The 12,145-nt window shown below is 36.4% G+C and overlaps 3 protein-coding genes across 3 annotated transcripts; 1 reads left to right on the top strand and 2 right to left on the bottom strand.

Moving 5' to 3' along the window:
- Window positions 1–848: 848 nt before the first annotated feature.
- On the bottom strand, window positions 849–2,001 carry M431DRAFT_100309 (hypothetical protein; the record flags this gene model as incomplete). The annotated part of the gene is made up of 3 exons (XM_024911191.1): window positions 849–1,147; window positions 1,207–1,680; window positions 1,743–2,001. 3 exons carry the CDS (start codon window positions 1,999–2,001, stop codon window positions 849–851), a joined length of 1,032 nt encoding a protein of 343 aa, XP_024767968.1.
- Window positions 2,002–2,666: 665 nt separating this feature from the next.
- M431DRAFT_100220 (hypothetical protein) lies at window positions 2,667–3,518 on the top strand (the record flags this gene model as incomplete). The annotated part of the gene is made up of 3 exons (XM_024911179.1): window positions 2,667–2,902; window positions 2,966–3,089; window positions 3,159–3,518. Coding segments are annotated over 3 exons (720 nt in total), but the record flags the coding sequence as incomplete, so codon positions are not given.
- Window positions 3,519–10,646: 7,128 nt separating this feature from the next.
- Window positions 10,647–10,916, bottom strand: M431DRAFT_546894 (hypothetical protein; the record flags this gene model as incomplete). Its single annotated transcript, XM_024921235.1, is given in 2 exon segments — window positions 10,647–10,740; window positions 10,756–10,916. Coding segments are annotated over 2 exon segments (255 nt in total), but the record flags the coding sequence as incomplete, so codon positions are not given.
- Between the last annotated feature and the right edge of the window lie 1,229 nt (window positions 10,917–12,145).

Genomic DNA, 12,145 nt, shown 5'->3' with positions numbered 1-12,145 from the left:
AAGTTCCTAATGTAATAAACTAAAGTTAATTAATTTAAATTAATAAAGAAAATAGGAAGTAGCTCTAAGTTAATATAATTATAAAATAAGTAAAATATAATAAGAATTTAATTTATATTTAATTTTAATACTTTATTAATAATTATTTATTTAAGTTATTTAAAAAGTATAAAAATTTAAATTTTATATATTTAGTTATTTTATAAAAAGTATTATAGTCTATTACTCCCTAAAGTATTTAAAGCGCTTATATAAGTTACTTTAATTATAGGAGTATTAAATTTTATTACTTCTTTTTATTATTAATTATTTAGTTAATAATTATTTTAGGTACTCTTTCTTTATACCTTTATTAAACTAGATTATAATAATAACCTAAACTACCAGCAGCCTCTTAGTTAAGCTTAATGAATATAATATTATATTTATAATATATACAAAAGTAATATAATATATAATTACTTAGCGTTTATTTATATAAAAAGGGGAGCTAAAAGGAAAACTATTATAAAAGAATAATATTATACTATATTTAGGCTATTAATAAGCTAAATACTACCTTTAATAGCGTACCTATATTAATATAAAAGCGAGATTTCAGGATAGATTTCACAGAGTATTTTAATCTTTAGATACCGGGCTACCGGCCACCTTAGATTACTATAGGAACTCAGTATATTACATAAAATATTATATCCAGTTCGAAATACCTAAGAACTTGGAACTGGTGTAAAGCACTGTTTTTTTGATATGTAACTAGATGGTGAATTGAGAAAAGGTTCAGATATCCAAGTATATTCTGAAAGGTTTTCTATCACACTAATAAACTATTCAACAGTAAATCAATTCTAAGCTAAGTCCTTCGCATTTTCAATAACTGTTTGCTCAAAACCAGCCCAGCCGTTAAGCCCAAAGATATCTTGTAGAAGTTGCTCTCCTCGCTTAGTCGGAAACGTCATAACACTTGAATTTACACCCTCGATATCATCAGCAATTTTCTTGGATGGGTACAGTTTGCGCAGGATAGCCAGAATTTGGTTCCACGTATAAGGTGCGGCAGCGGCAAAGATGCGCTCATTTCTCACAGACTCGGAGAGCAGTGCAGCGACGTGAAGACGACCGACGTCCTTCACATTCACATACCACGCTGCGTCACATTAGTTTAGTCAATTACGCTACTAATTGTTTCGAACCTGAAAGACTCACCTGGAGGCAACTGCTTGACAAAGTCAACACCTTTCTCATAAACTTCCCTGATCCAACCGCCTGTACTCGAACTCCCCTGCGTGGTCAACACCTCACCAAAAGTCGCGTCAGGCAGGATAGCGTTGGCTCGGAACTGAGGACCCTCTTCCTTTATAAACTTCCAGAAGGCCCTCTCGGCCTCTGCTTTGCTGGCACCGTATACAGCATTCGCGTGCGCGACAGGGAACGGTTTTAACGTAACACTCCATGCCTCCTTGATCTGGGCATCATTCCAGGTTGAAGCATCGAGGGTCAAGGGTGAATTGGCGACAGAAGCGGCCACACTGCTAGAAGTGTACACGAAACTCTTGACCGACGGCTCCTTGGCTGCTGACTGGAGTAGAGTTCTTACACCGGCTACAGTCGGTGGAATTACTTCTTGGGGGTCCGGGCTGAAGGACACGTTCGACGCGGTATGGATAACTCCTTGGACACCTACGCACAAGAAGTACCAGTTAGGGCCAACCAAGCTCGAGGTGAAGGGATATGCTCATCACCTTTGACTGCTCCGTCAAACGCCCCTATAGTCGACATCTCCGGTACGATGACAGCTGAATATTTGCCAGCTCCATACCGAGCCGAAAAGAAGCTGGTGGTCCATACTGCTTTTTGCTCATCACGAACTGTACCCCTGACGTGGTAACCAGCAAGAAGCAGTTGGTCAATAATATGGGTCGCTATGAAGCCGGTAGCACCCGTCACAAGGACGAGAGACCCGGGGGGGAAGGCAGCGTCATTAGGGGAGAGTTTCAACATGACGATTGAAGTTATGTGTGGAGGTGTGCAATGTAGTGAATAAGTGAGGATGGGCATTCTCTTCCTGACACCATTACTTATATTGCTGGAATTAAGTGTTTTACAAATTACAAACTCGCTATAATTTGTCAGTTCGTATATGATTGCTAAGCCATAGGATATCTTGGCAGAAGCTATACATGTTCAATTACATGTGAACTATACTTCTTGGCCGAGGAGGCTGCAAACTACGTTCTTTCGGAAAACATAGGACACTACCCTCGAAAAACCAGGACGCCGCGAAAACTTACGTGTGCTCGGAGTTCCGAGTATTAGTTCACACCCCTGAGCCATTAACCCCACAGTAACATCCTTGCCCAACCCTTAGCTGTACATTAGCAATTAACTGTTACTAAAGGAATCTATCCAAGTACGCTCACTCCTATCTGAAGGAAACTGTGCTGAATAATTATTGATTGGAAATCACAGTCAACAGAGTTGTGACAATAAGAAAGGTGGAGAGTTGCCTTAGCGATGCATCATAGGCGAGAGATACGCAGAGATGACGCAAGATATCTTAGTGTAAATGCCTTAGGTGAAGTTCTATATCTTCTAATGGCTTGGATAACTTGGTGGAATAATATTCTTAAGACGACTACGCCCTGAATCTAACCTACGCAATAATCATTCCCAGTCCCGCGATCCCGTTTGACTCAGTTGTGGTAGTCATCAGGGCCAATGGCTTCGTCGGAACAGAGACGTGCCAAAAGCTACTTAAAGCTGGATACCGTGTTCGCAGAACAGTCTGGGATGTCCAGTATCATCGTGCTTGGATGCATGCCCTCTTTGACCGTAAATGGCCTGGAAAATTTGAGCTCGTGCGCGTCACGGACTTCGATGCCGACGGCGCGTTTGACGAGGCGTTTCAAGGCATTTAAATCTTTCTCTAATGCATCCAGTTCTATATCTAACCGAAATCACCAAGCCCAGGGGCTGCAGGAGTAATGTACGTCTCGACGCCCAGCATGTTTAATCCCGACCCAGATAAGGCCATCGATCCTATCGTCAAGGGGACAATCAACACTCTCGAGGCAGCATCCCGCGCTGGAGTAAAGCGCTACGTCCTCAGCTCCAGCTCGAAAGCCGTCGAGTCAACAGTCTACGACCAACCACACAAGCTAACAAAAGACACTTTTAATCACAAGGCCATAAGTAAAGCCCGCAGCGGCCTTCCCACAGACGCTTCTGAGAGGGCCTTAACCATGTACAGTGCTAGCAGGACGACGGTAGAACTAGCATTCTGGCACTGGCTGAAGACAAACAACCCCCCTTTTGTAGCCAACTGCGTTATACCCGACGGCATCTTTGGGCACGTCCTCGACGTGAGGTACGTTAATATAGGGTTTACCTTATCTCTGGCTATATTAAAGCGCGTCTTAGTAGGTAGTTGCTTAATATCTCCTTCCTATGCTTCTCGCGCGGACCCATCCGTAGCCTTAGCCTTAACCTACCTCGTAGCCGCCGCAATAACAGCGTAGTCCTTTCCTTAATAAGCCTGCCCGGCCTATTGCTACTGCTTATTAAACTTATATAGTTATTTTACTCTCGCCTATATAATTTACTCTAGCGTACTTAAACTTCTTTTATTACCTATTTTATTCTATACGTTAACGTTAATGGTTAAGTTATATCCTTTACTACTTACTATCTAATATTATAAAAATTTGCTACTTATTTATAATTAAACGTAAACTTTTATATAATAACAGCCCTTTAAAGTATACCTTATATTTCTTTAGTAGTTATTAACTATTTTCTTAAATATTATAATAAATAAGTATACTTTATACTTAATATGACGACCTCACTCTTATAGTTACAACAATAGGCCTATAGGGTAGCTGGTCTTAGATAAACATTAAACTAACTAACTAATTAAAAACGGATTATTAGATTATTTAATAATTTAATAATTTATAAATAAATTATTAAAACTCTAAGATAATCTACAATAGGATTATTACTACTTAGTAATAATCTAGCTTAGCTAACTAAGTATATAAGTTTACTTTATATTACTTATTAAAATACTTAAATAGTTAATTATTATTATAGTAATTAAATTAAATATTTAAATACTTCCCTTTATAGCTAATAATAAAATTACTTATTTATTAACTTAACTACTTTACTAATGTAAACTATAAAACTACTTTAAGGTTTATTTTTTAAAAATAGCTAACTTATAGTACTTATAGAACCTAGTTTATTATATCATAATAACTTTTATTTAAATAGTTACCTTAGACCTATAGGTAATAAAATACTAAAAACTTAGCAGCTTATAAACTTTAAAGTTTTAAATAATAATATTAATTATAAAAGTAAAGTTTAAAGTAATTATAATAGTAATATTAAGCTTAAAAATATATTAGCTAAAAATATAGTTAATTAAGCTAATTATAATAAACTAAAGGTTAAATTTAAAGCTTTTAAAATATAGTTTTAAAACCTTTAAAATAAAAAAAGAGAGAAAAGTAAAATTTTTAAATTAATAAAGCCTAAACCCTTTAATAAAAATCTATGTAAAATAAATAAGTTTTTTTTAAAATTTATAACTTATTTTAGGTATTTCTTTTATACTTTAAAAAATAATAAAAATAAAGTTATTTTTATAAATAGCTACTTTATAAAAAATACTAAAATATAATTTTAATTTATTATATAAAATTATAAAAAAGGAAAGATTAATTTAAAAAAGCTTAAAACGTAAACTAAAGAAATTTATATTAAGTATATAGAATTTTAAAAATAATTTAAAAAATCTTTTAGTATTATAAATAAGTAATAAAAGGCTACGTAAAAACTTTATTTTATTACCTAAAAGGGACTATTAAGTAAATATACTTTCACTTTTTTATATTTATTAACTAAAGTTAATTAAACTAAGGAAATAAAAAAGGAAGTTTATTATAACCTAGATCTTATAGTTGCAATAATAGGCCTATAGGTTAGCTAGTCTTAGATAAAAGACAGACCGACGGATTAATTAAGAATGGATTATTAGATTATTATAATAATTTAATAATCTATAAATAGATTATTAGAACTCTGAGATAATTTATAATAGGATTATTACTATTTAGTAATAATCTAGCCTAGCTAATTAAGTATGTTTGTTTATTTGTTTGTTTTATTATTAACGTCTACTAAGTAAGCTAGTTACATAAGTCCTTATCTGGGCACTAGGACGGTAGGAGCCGCCGAGTTTAGATCGGGCGTTTACTACGTTTTAATGTAATAAAGGAAATAGGGAAGTATTAATCTGTTTTACGTATCTGTTTCTGTAGGGGGGGGGCCGTATGGGCTTATCTCCTCTACTAGTTTCTGGAAATCCTTGTACCCCCCGTTGCCGAGGAAGTATTAGATATAGGTGGTTCCGAAGCGCGCTTCCCTCTCCGGTACGTCGGGGAGGAAAGGGGCTACTATATAGTACTTTACGAAGTGCCTTTATATCCTTAGCTCCCCGCATTTACAGGTGGGCCTGGCGTTATGTCTAAATCTCTTATAGTATTCTATAAAGTCCCTGTGTTTAGACCTTTCGGCTAGCAGCCTATGTAGGATTAGGCGTAGGAGATATAGCTCCGGGGGTATGGAGGGGGCTTTATAAAGGCCCTATCTACCAGTCTTATATAACTCTAGGTAGTTATCGTTCCAGTTATTATCCTGTATTTCCCTACGTTTCTTTTTTACCTACCTTTTGATAAAGGTAATAGTAGAGCAGTTTTTTAAGTAGTAAGGGAGTTTTAAACCCTCCTTTACTAATTAGTCGGCTTCTTCGTTTCCTAGTATATCTTTATGGCCTAGGACCCAGGCTACCCTCGTAGTTACCTATGGAAGTAGTCTTTAGGCGATTTAGCGTAGCCCTATGTAGGCTCCTTAGGATAAGGCGGGAGTTGGCCCTAGTATTCTATCTACTACCGCTAAGTTATCTAGGAAAAGCAGAATCTCTTGGATGTCCGGGTTTACAAAGGCGCGCGTCCTTGCTAGCTTTATAGCTTTAAAGGCGCCTACTGCCTCGGCGTCGTAGACCTCTGCGTTGGCAAGGGGGCCGTATACTGTAGTTCTCTTGAAGTTATAGTATATAATAGCTCTCCAGCCGGTATTACCTTATTTATCCTGTAACCTGTCTAAGTAAGTAAGGAGGGTAGACTTAGGGAGGCCGTTAAGTAGTTCTAGGTGTTTCTCCGCTGTCTTTAATTTTAGTAGGCCTTTAAAGTCCGGGCCTGCTTAGACCGCTCTGTTGTTTTTGGCGAATAAGGAGGGTCGGACTGTTTTCCCTACTAGGGCTGCAGTGCGTTGTAGTTAGGTAGGGGGAACCCTAGGGGGGAGTTTTTTGTTAATACATCTGTTAATTAGGTGGTTCCTGTCTAGACCTATAAAGTAAGCCGCTGTGCGGAGTCTGGTTTATACTACCTATACTAATGCCGGGGGGACTTCTGATTCTCTGTATATAGCGGAAAGGTTGGTTGTCTTTTACATAGGGACGACTGCTCTGGCTGCTGCTTTAAATGGGGGTTCCAGGATTGCGGTTAGTCCCGTTAAGCCTGTTCCTACTTATCTGTTTGGGTTCGTTACGCTCTGTCTGCTTTCGCTAGGCTAAAAAGCCTCCGTCCTATATAAGGCTACAGGGGCGACGCAGGCCTTAGCTGCTATAGCTACCGCGTCTGGCGGAGATCCTTTTTATATTTTATTTAAAGATCTTAGGAAATTAGCTGCTTTAAGGGCTTTTCCCTTTATAATCCCAAGGTATTTTTTAAAAAAGAGCTATAAGTCCAGGTATATCCCTAACCATTAGACTAAGTCCTAGGGGGCTATAATCTTTCCTTTAAAGTCCACTCCTTTATTATATACTTAGGTTCTGGTCCTATAGAAGTATATAAGTTTAACCTTATTTAGGTTGAAGAAGACTGCGTTTTTATTACCCTAGTTTAGGGTATCTTTTAATTCCTACTGGAGCTTTTAGGCGGTTTCTTTAGTATTAGCCCCCACTGCTATAATACTAATGTTATCTATATATCTAAAGCAAGTATTAGGGTTATTAAGCTTTAGGCTGGGGGAAAAATAGAGTATAAAGATAATAGGGGAGATAGGGGACCCCTGTAGGGCTCCGTATTCCAGCTCCGTCTCCAGGAGGGTAGTCCCGTAGCCGTTTTAAACAAAAGCCTTGCGGTCACTTATAAAAAAGTTAACCTATTTTATAAAGAGGGAGGGCTACCTTTATTCCCTAAGTCTATACACCAGGCGGTTACGTATAATAATATTAAATACGCCGGAGATATTAAGTATAAGGAGGGAGACGATAAGACCCTGGGCTAGGGCGACTTCGGCGTCGTATAGTAAGCAGGCGACTAGGTCTATCGCAGACCTTTTTAGAAGAGCCCTAAAGTATTATTCTAGCAGTATTTTATATTCTATCGCTAGGAGGGAGACTCTTCTAGCTATAAGTCTCTTAAGGCCTTTGCCTATATAGGAGAGCAGGGAAATAAGTCTATAGCCTTTATGTATAGTATATACCTTCTCCAGCTTCCTAGGTTTAGGGATAATAGTGATCTCCGCGCTTTAGAAGGGGAGTAGGTAGTATCCTATTATTAGGCATCTGTAGAAAAGGTTAGTTATATACTTGCTAATAGCAGGCTAGGCAAGCTGTAGAAGGGCGACTAATATACCGTCTACGCTAGGCGTAGTATTTCCTAACCCCGTTATAGCTTTCTTAGCCTCTGGCTTTAATACTGTTTAGTCCTAGTAGATGTTTTTATTAATAGAAAAGTCCTCTTTCTATAGGTTTAAGATATCCTCCTTTATTATTTTTTGCTTAAGAAGTTTATTTTTAAGGAAGGTTACTTTCTCCGTAGGGTCTAAGATACTTTTATCCCCGTCTATTAAGGGGGGCGGTTAAAAGCGGTCTATTGCCTTACGCTATTTAGCTACTGACTATATATTCCTAGTGGCGCTGGCTTCTACTATAATCTCGTCCCAGTGGGCTTATTTGCTGCGGCGTATAGAGTCTCTGAGGGTCTTACGGGCTCCCTCTTAGGCAGGGGAGCTGTCTGCCGCTTCTTTATAGGCCTTGTGGGCTGCTTTGTACTTTTCCGACTACTATGGTGCACTGTGGCCGTTCTGGTGTCTGGTCTTGCCGGCCCCCTCTATGGTTTATTTAAAAAGGTCCTGCAGGGCCTTGGCGTATTCGTTAAGGTTGGTTTCTGACGGTGTAGTTAGGTCGACCGTGGGGAGGGTCTAAGTAAAGGAGCGTATAAGTTAACCGAAGTCTTTCTAGTATTCCAACAGAATGTATTTTTTCCCTGCCCCTGGGGTTATCCTAAGGGGCTTGGGCAGGTTTATAATTACTATGTAGTAGTCTGACCTTATATTAAGGGAGTGTTTAACCTTAGTTAACGCAGGGTAGTTTATGAAGACTAAGTTAATGTACTTTCCTAAGTGTTAGGTAGGCGTGTTTATTAAAGCTGGGAGGAGATTATACTTCTCTGCCTATTCTGCGATTTTATTACCTACTAGGTCCGCACCCCTACCTAGTTTCTAAAGTTAGTGTAAGGCGTTAAAGTTACCTGTAATAATTAAGCGGGGGGGGGGAGGGCCTTATTTAGTAAGAGTCTCTATAGTTAAGTTTACTAAAGCCCTTCGATAGACGTTAATAATAGTATAACTATATACCTTTATTTAATATATATATTTATCCTCTAGGCCTAAGGGAAAGAGTTATTTACTAAAGAGGTTTAAAAAGATTTTAATAAATGTAAGAACTAAGGGTTTGGCAACCCTTTAACTGTTTAGGGGGTTATATACTTAATATCTAAGGTAATTTTTAATTTGCCTTTTGTTTAATACCTTATTCTATTAGGCGTAGGGTTCCTAAATTAGTATAATATTATAGCTACCTTCTTATGCTAGCAATAGGGCGATGTCCTAGTGTAGACCGCTCCTCCTAACGTTGGTTTAGAAGATTTTAAAGCTAGTATTTCTTCAGTAGCTGTAACGGGGCCTATTATTTATAAGCTTACGTTAAGAGGTCCGTTAGTTCTAGGGGGGGCGTTAAGTATGTTTTTATTACCTTTGGTTTCTTCCTCTTCGTCGTTTAGGCCAGCTACGTAGACTACTGACCTAGCGGGGGAGGTTCCCTCGTAGGGATCTTCTTTGTCTAAGTTAACTTTAATAATAACCTTTTTGGCTAGAGCCTAAGGGGGGAAGGGTGGAGTTAAGCTGGAGATTAGCAGCCTTATACAGAGGCCCGTTCGGGTCTCCGGGTTAGACGTTTTCTTAATATTAGGGACCGGGGCAGGGGCGGGTTTAGGTTTAGGTAGGTTGGCTTTATTATATTCCTGCTGGCCTAATTCCCGGATTGCCCGGAGTTAGGCTTTAGTTATCTATACTTTTTCCCCGTTCCTAATAACCAGTCTAGCGGGGTACTTTAGGGAGTCCGCTATATAAGGGCCGTTGTAGTTAGTATACTAAGGCGGGGATAAGCAGTTAGCTATAGTATTATTATATTTAAAAAACAGTTTACTGTATTTGTAGTACCTTTTAGTCCTGGTGTAATTCCGTAGGTTGTGGAATTTAAAGTACTGTAGGCACTAGGTAACCTAAGGGGGCTGGACCTGGATTTCCGCTGGAAGGGAGCTGCTAAAGAGTTTAAAGCTGGGTTTAACATCCTTATTAAAAGAGATAAAGTAGCTATATATATTAAGGGATTTTCCGAAGTTAGCTTTACAGTAGGAGATAGGTAGGCTCTTAGCCCCTGCCCTAGTATATGCCTCCTCCGGGATTAGTACGTCTGTAGGGTAGGTCCTGCTTATATTAGTATATATTTTTAATATACTGCGTATAAGAAAAACCTTCTATAAATATGTTTCTTTAATTTTTAGACCGTTGTTCTCTGCTACTGGCTAGAGCGCGATGATTTTGTTTTTAATATCTTAATTCTTACCTCTGAGGGTAAAGCTTAATTGGACCTCTTGGAAGTGAGTAATATCCTTGTTTATAAGCTTTAAGATCCTAATTAGTTCTTATCTAGCCTTAATAGCCGATAGTTTTCTCTATACGTAGTCTAGGGGGACTTGGATAAAGATGCGGTTATTAGGGCTTTCCTTAGGTTTATTAGTTTTATCTATATTCTTTCTGTTAGTAGCAGGGGCCAGCCCTCTACCGCCTATAAAGGAATACTTTAGGTTATTAATTCCCTTCTAAGGGTTTTTATTATAAGTGTTTTCTTATAATGCAATCTATGCCTACGTAACCCTGGGGTCCTTCTGGCCCGCTTTTCCAGTAGACGTAGGAGCTCCCGCTGTAGTAGGGGTCTTGGCGGCGTCTGATTTATCCTTTTTATTATAAGATGTATTAGCTAACGTTGTTTTAGTTGGTTAGGCAGCTCTTTCTTTACTGCCTAATTTCTCAGGGTCTTTAGGCCTCCCCTCAGGGTTAATATAGGAGGCGACGAAGTTTTTAAAAGCGGTATTTAGGCATAAGCAGACTTATTCTACTACCGCTAAGGAGAGCTAGGAGGTATATTACGCCAGGCAGGAGTTAATAGCTATAGCTATATTTAATACCACGTCTTATCTAGCCCGCTGTTATATATTAATTTCGTTAATTTAGTTTATAATTTTATTCCTGGTAAGGGATTTCCCCTCTTTATTTAGGTCGGTAGCTTCTTTTACACTATTAAAGATAGAGGCGATAAAGCCTCTTAAGGCTGTCTACGCTGCAGTCGCCGTTACCGCTGCGCTTAGTCTTACTTTGTTAAAACTAGGCGAGGGTATTTTATCTGCGCTGAGGGCTTCTCCGAAGCGTCTTTTCTTCTTAGGGGTAAAGGGGAGGACCGTAACCTCTCCCGTTTTTGGGCCTAAGGGGGTCACCTCCTTCGGTAGTTAGAAGGCTGTCGCTAGTCCGGGGGCAACGGGTTTCGTTCTGTTTTAGTTATCTAGAGGGTTTACAGATATTTCCATCTCTCCAGGGTCCCCAGATAGGACCGTAAATGAAAAAATCGTAGTTGTTTTGTCTGATAGCTAGTTAAACGGGTGGGAGTTTTTGGTGGTTAGGTACCTAAAAGGTGGGGTACCTGTAGATGTAGGAGGGAAGCTTGAGCTAATTAAGTATATAAGTTTACTTTATATTATTTATTAAAATACTTAAATAGCTAATTATTATTACTATAATAATTAAATTAAATATTTAAATACTTTATTTTATAATTAGTAATAAAATTATTTACTTACTAACTTAACTACTTTACTAATATAAACTATAGAACTACTCTAAGGTTTATCCCTTAGAAATAGCTAATCTATAGTACCTATAGGATTTAGTTTATTTTATAATAATAACTCTTATTTAAACAGTTACCTTAGACCTATAGGTAATAAAAAACTTTAGTAAATATAAATACTAATATTTAATATACTTAAAAATAATATTAATTACAAAAGCTAAGCTTTAAGTAATTACTTAAATAATAATATTAAGCTTGAAAATATACTAGCTAAAAATATAGTTAATTAAGCTAATTATAATAAACTAAAGGTTAAATTTAAAGTTTTTAAAATATAGCTTTAGGATTTTTAAAATAAAAAAAGGGAGAAAGGTAAGGTTTTTAAATTAATAAAGCCTAAACCTTTTAATAAAGATTTATATAAAATAAATGTTTTTTTTAAAATTTATAATTTATTTTAAATACTTTTTTTATATTTTAAAAAATAATAAAAATAAAGTTATTTTTATAAGTAGCTATTTTATAAAAAATACTAAAATATAATTTTAATTTATTATATACAACTATAAAGAAGAAAAGATTAACTTAAAAAAGCTTAAAATATAAACTAAAGAAATTTATATTAAGTATATAAAATTTTAAAAATAACTTAAAAAGTTTTTTAATATTATAAATAAATAATAAAAGGCTAAGTAAAAACTTTATTTTATTACTTAAAAAAAACTACTAAGTAAGTATATTTTAACTTTCTTATATTTATTAACTAAAGTTAACTAAATTAAGAAAACTAAAAAGAAAGTTTACTATAATAATATAAAACCTAAAGTTAAAAATAAACTTTTTAAAATTAATTATAAAAGAATAACTTTTATTAATTATATT

The sequence above is a fragment of the Trichoderma harzianum genome (assembly GCF_003025095.1).
Source record: "Trichoderma harzianum CBS 226.95 unplaced genomic scaffold M431scaffold_26, whole genome shotgun sequence".
Classification (NCBI taxonomy): Eukaryota; Fungi; Ascomycota; class Sordariomycetes; order Hypocreales; family Hypocreaceae; genus Trichoderma; species Trichoderma harzianum.
This window is presented reverse-complemented; position numbering and strand designations above follow the sequence as displayed.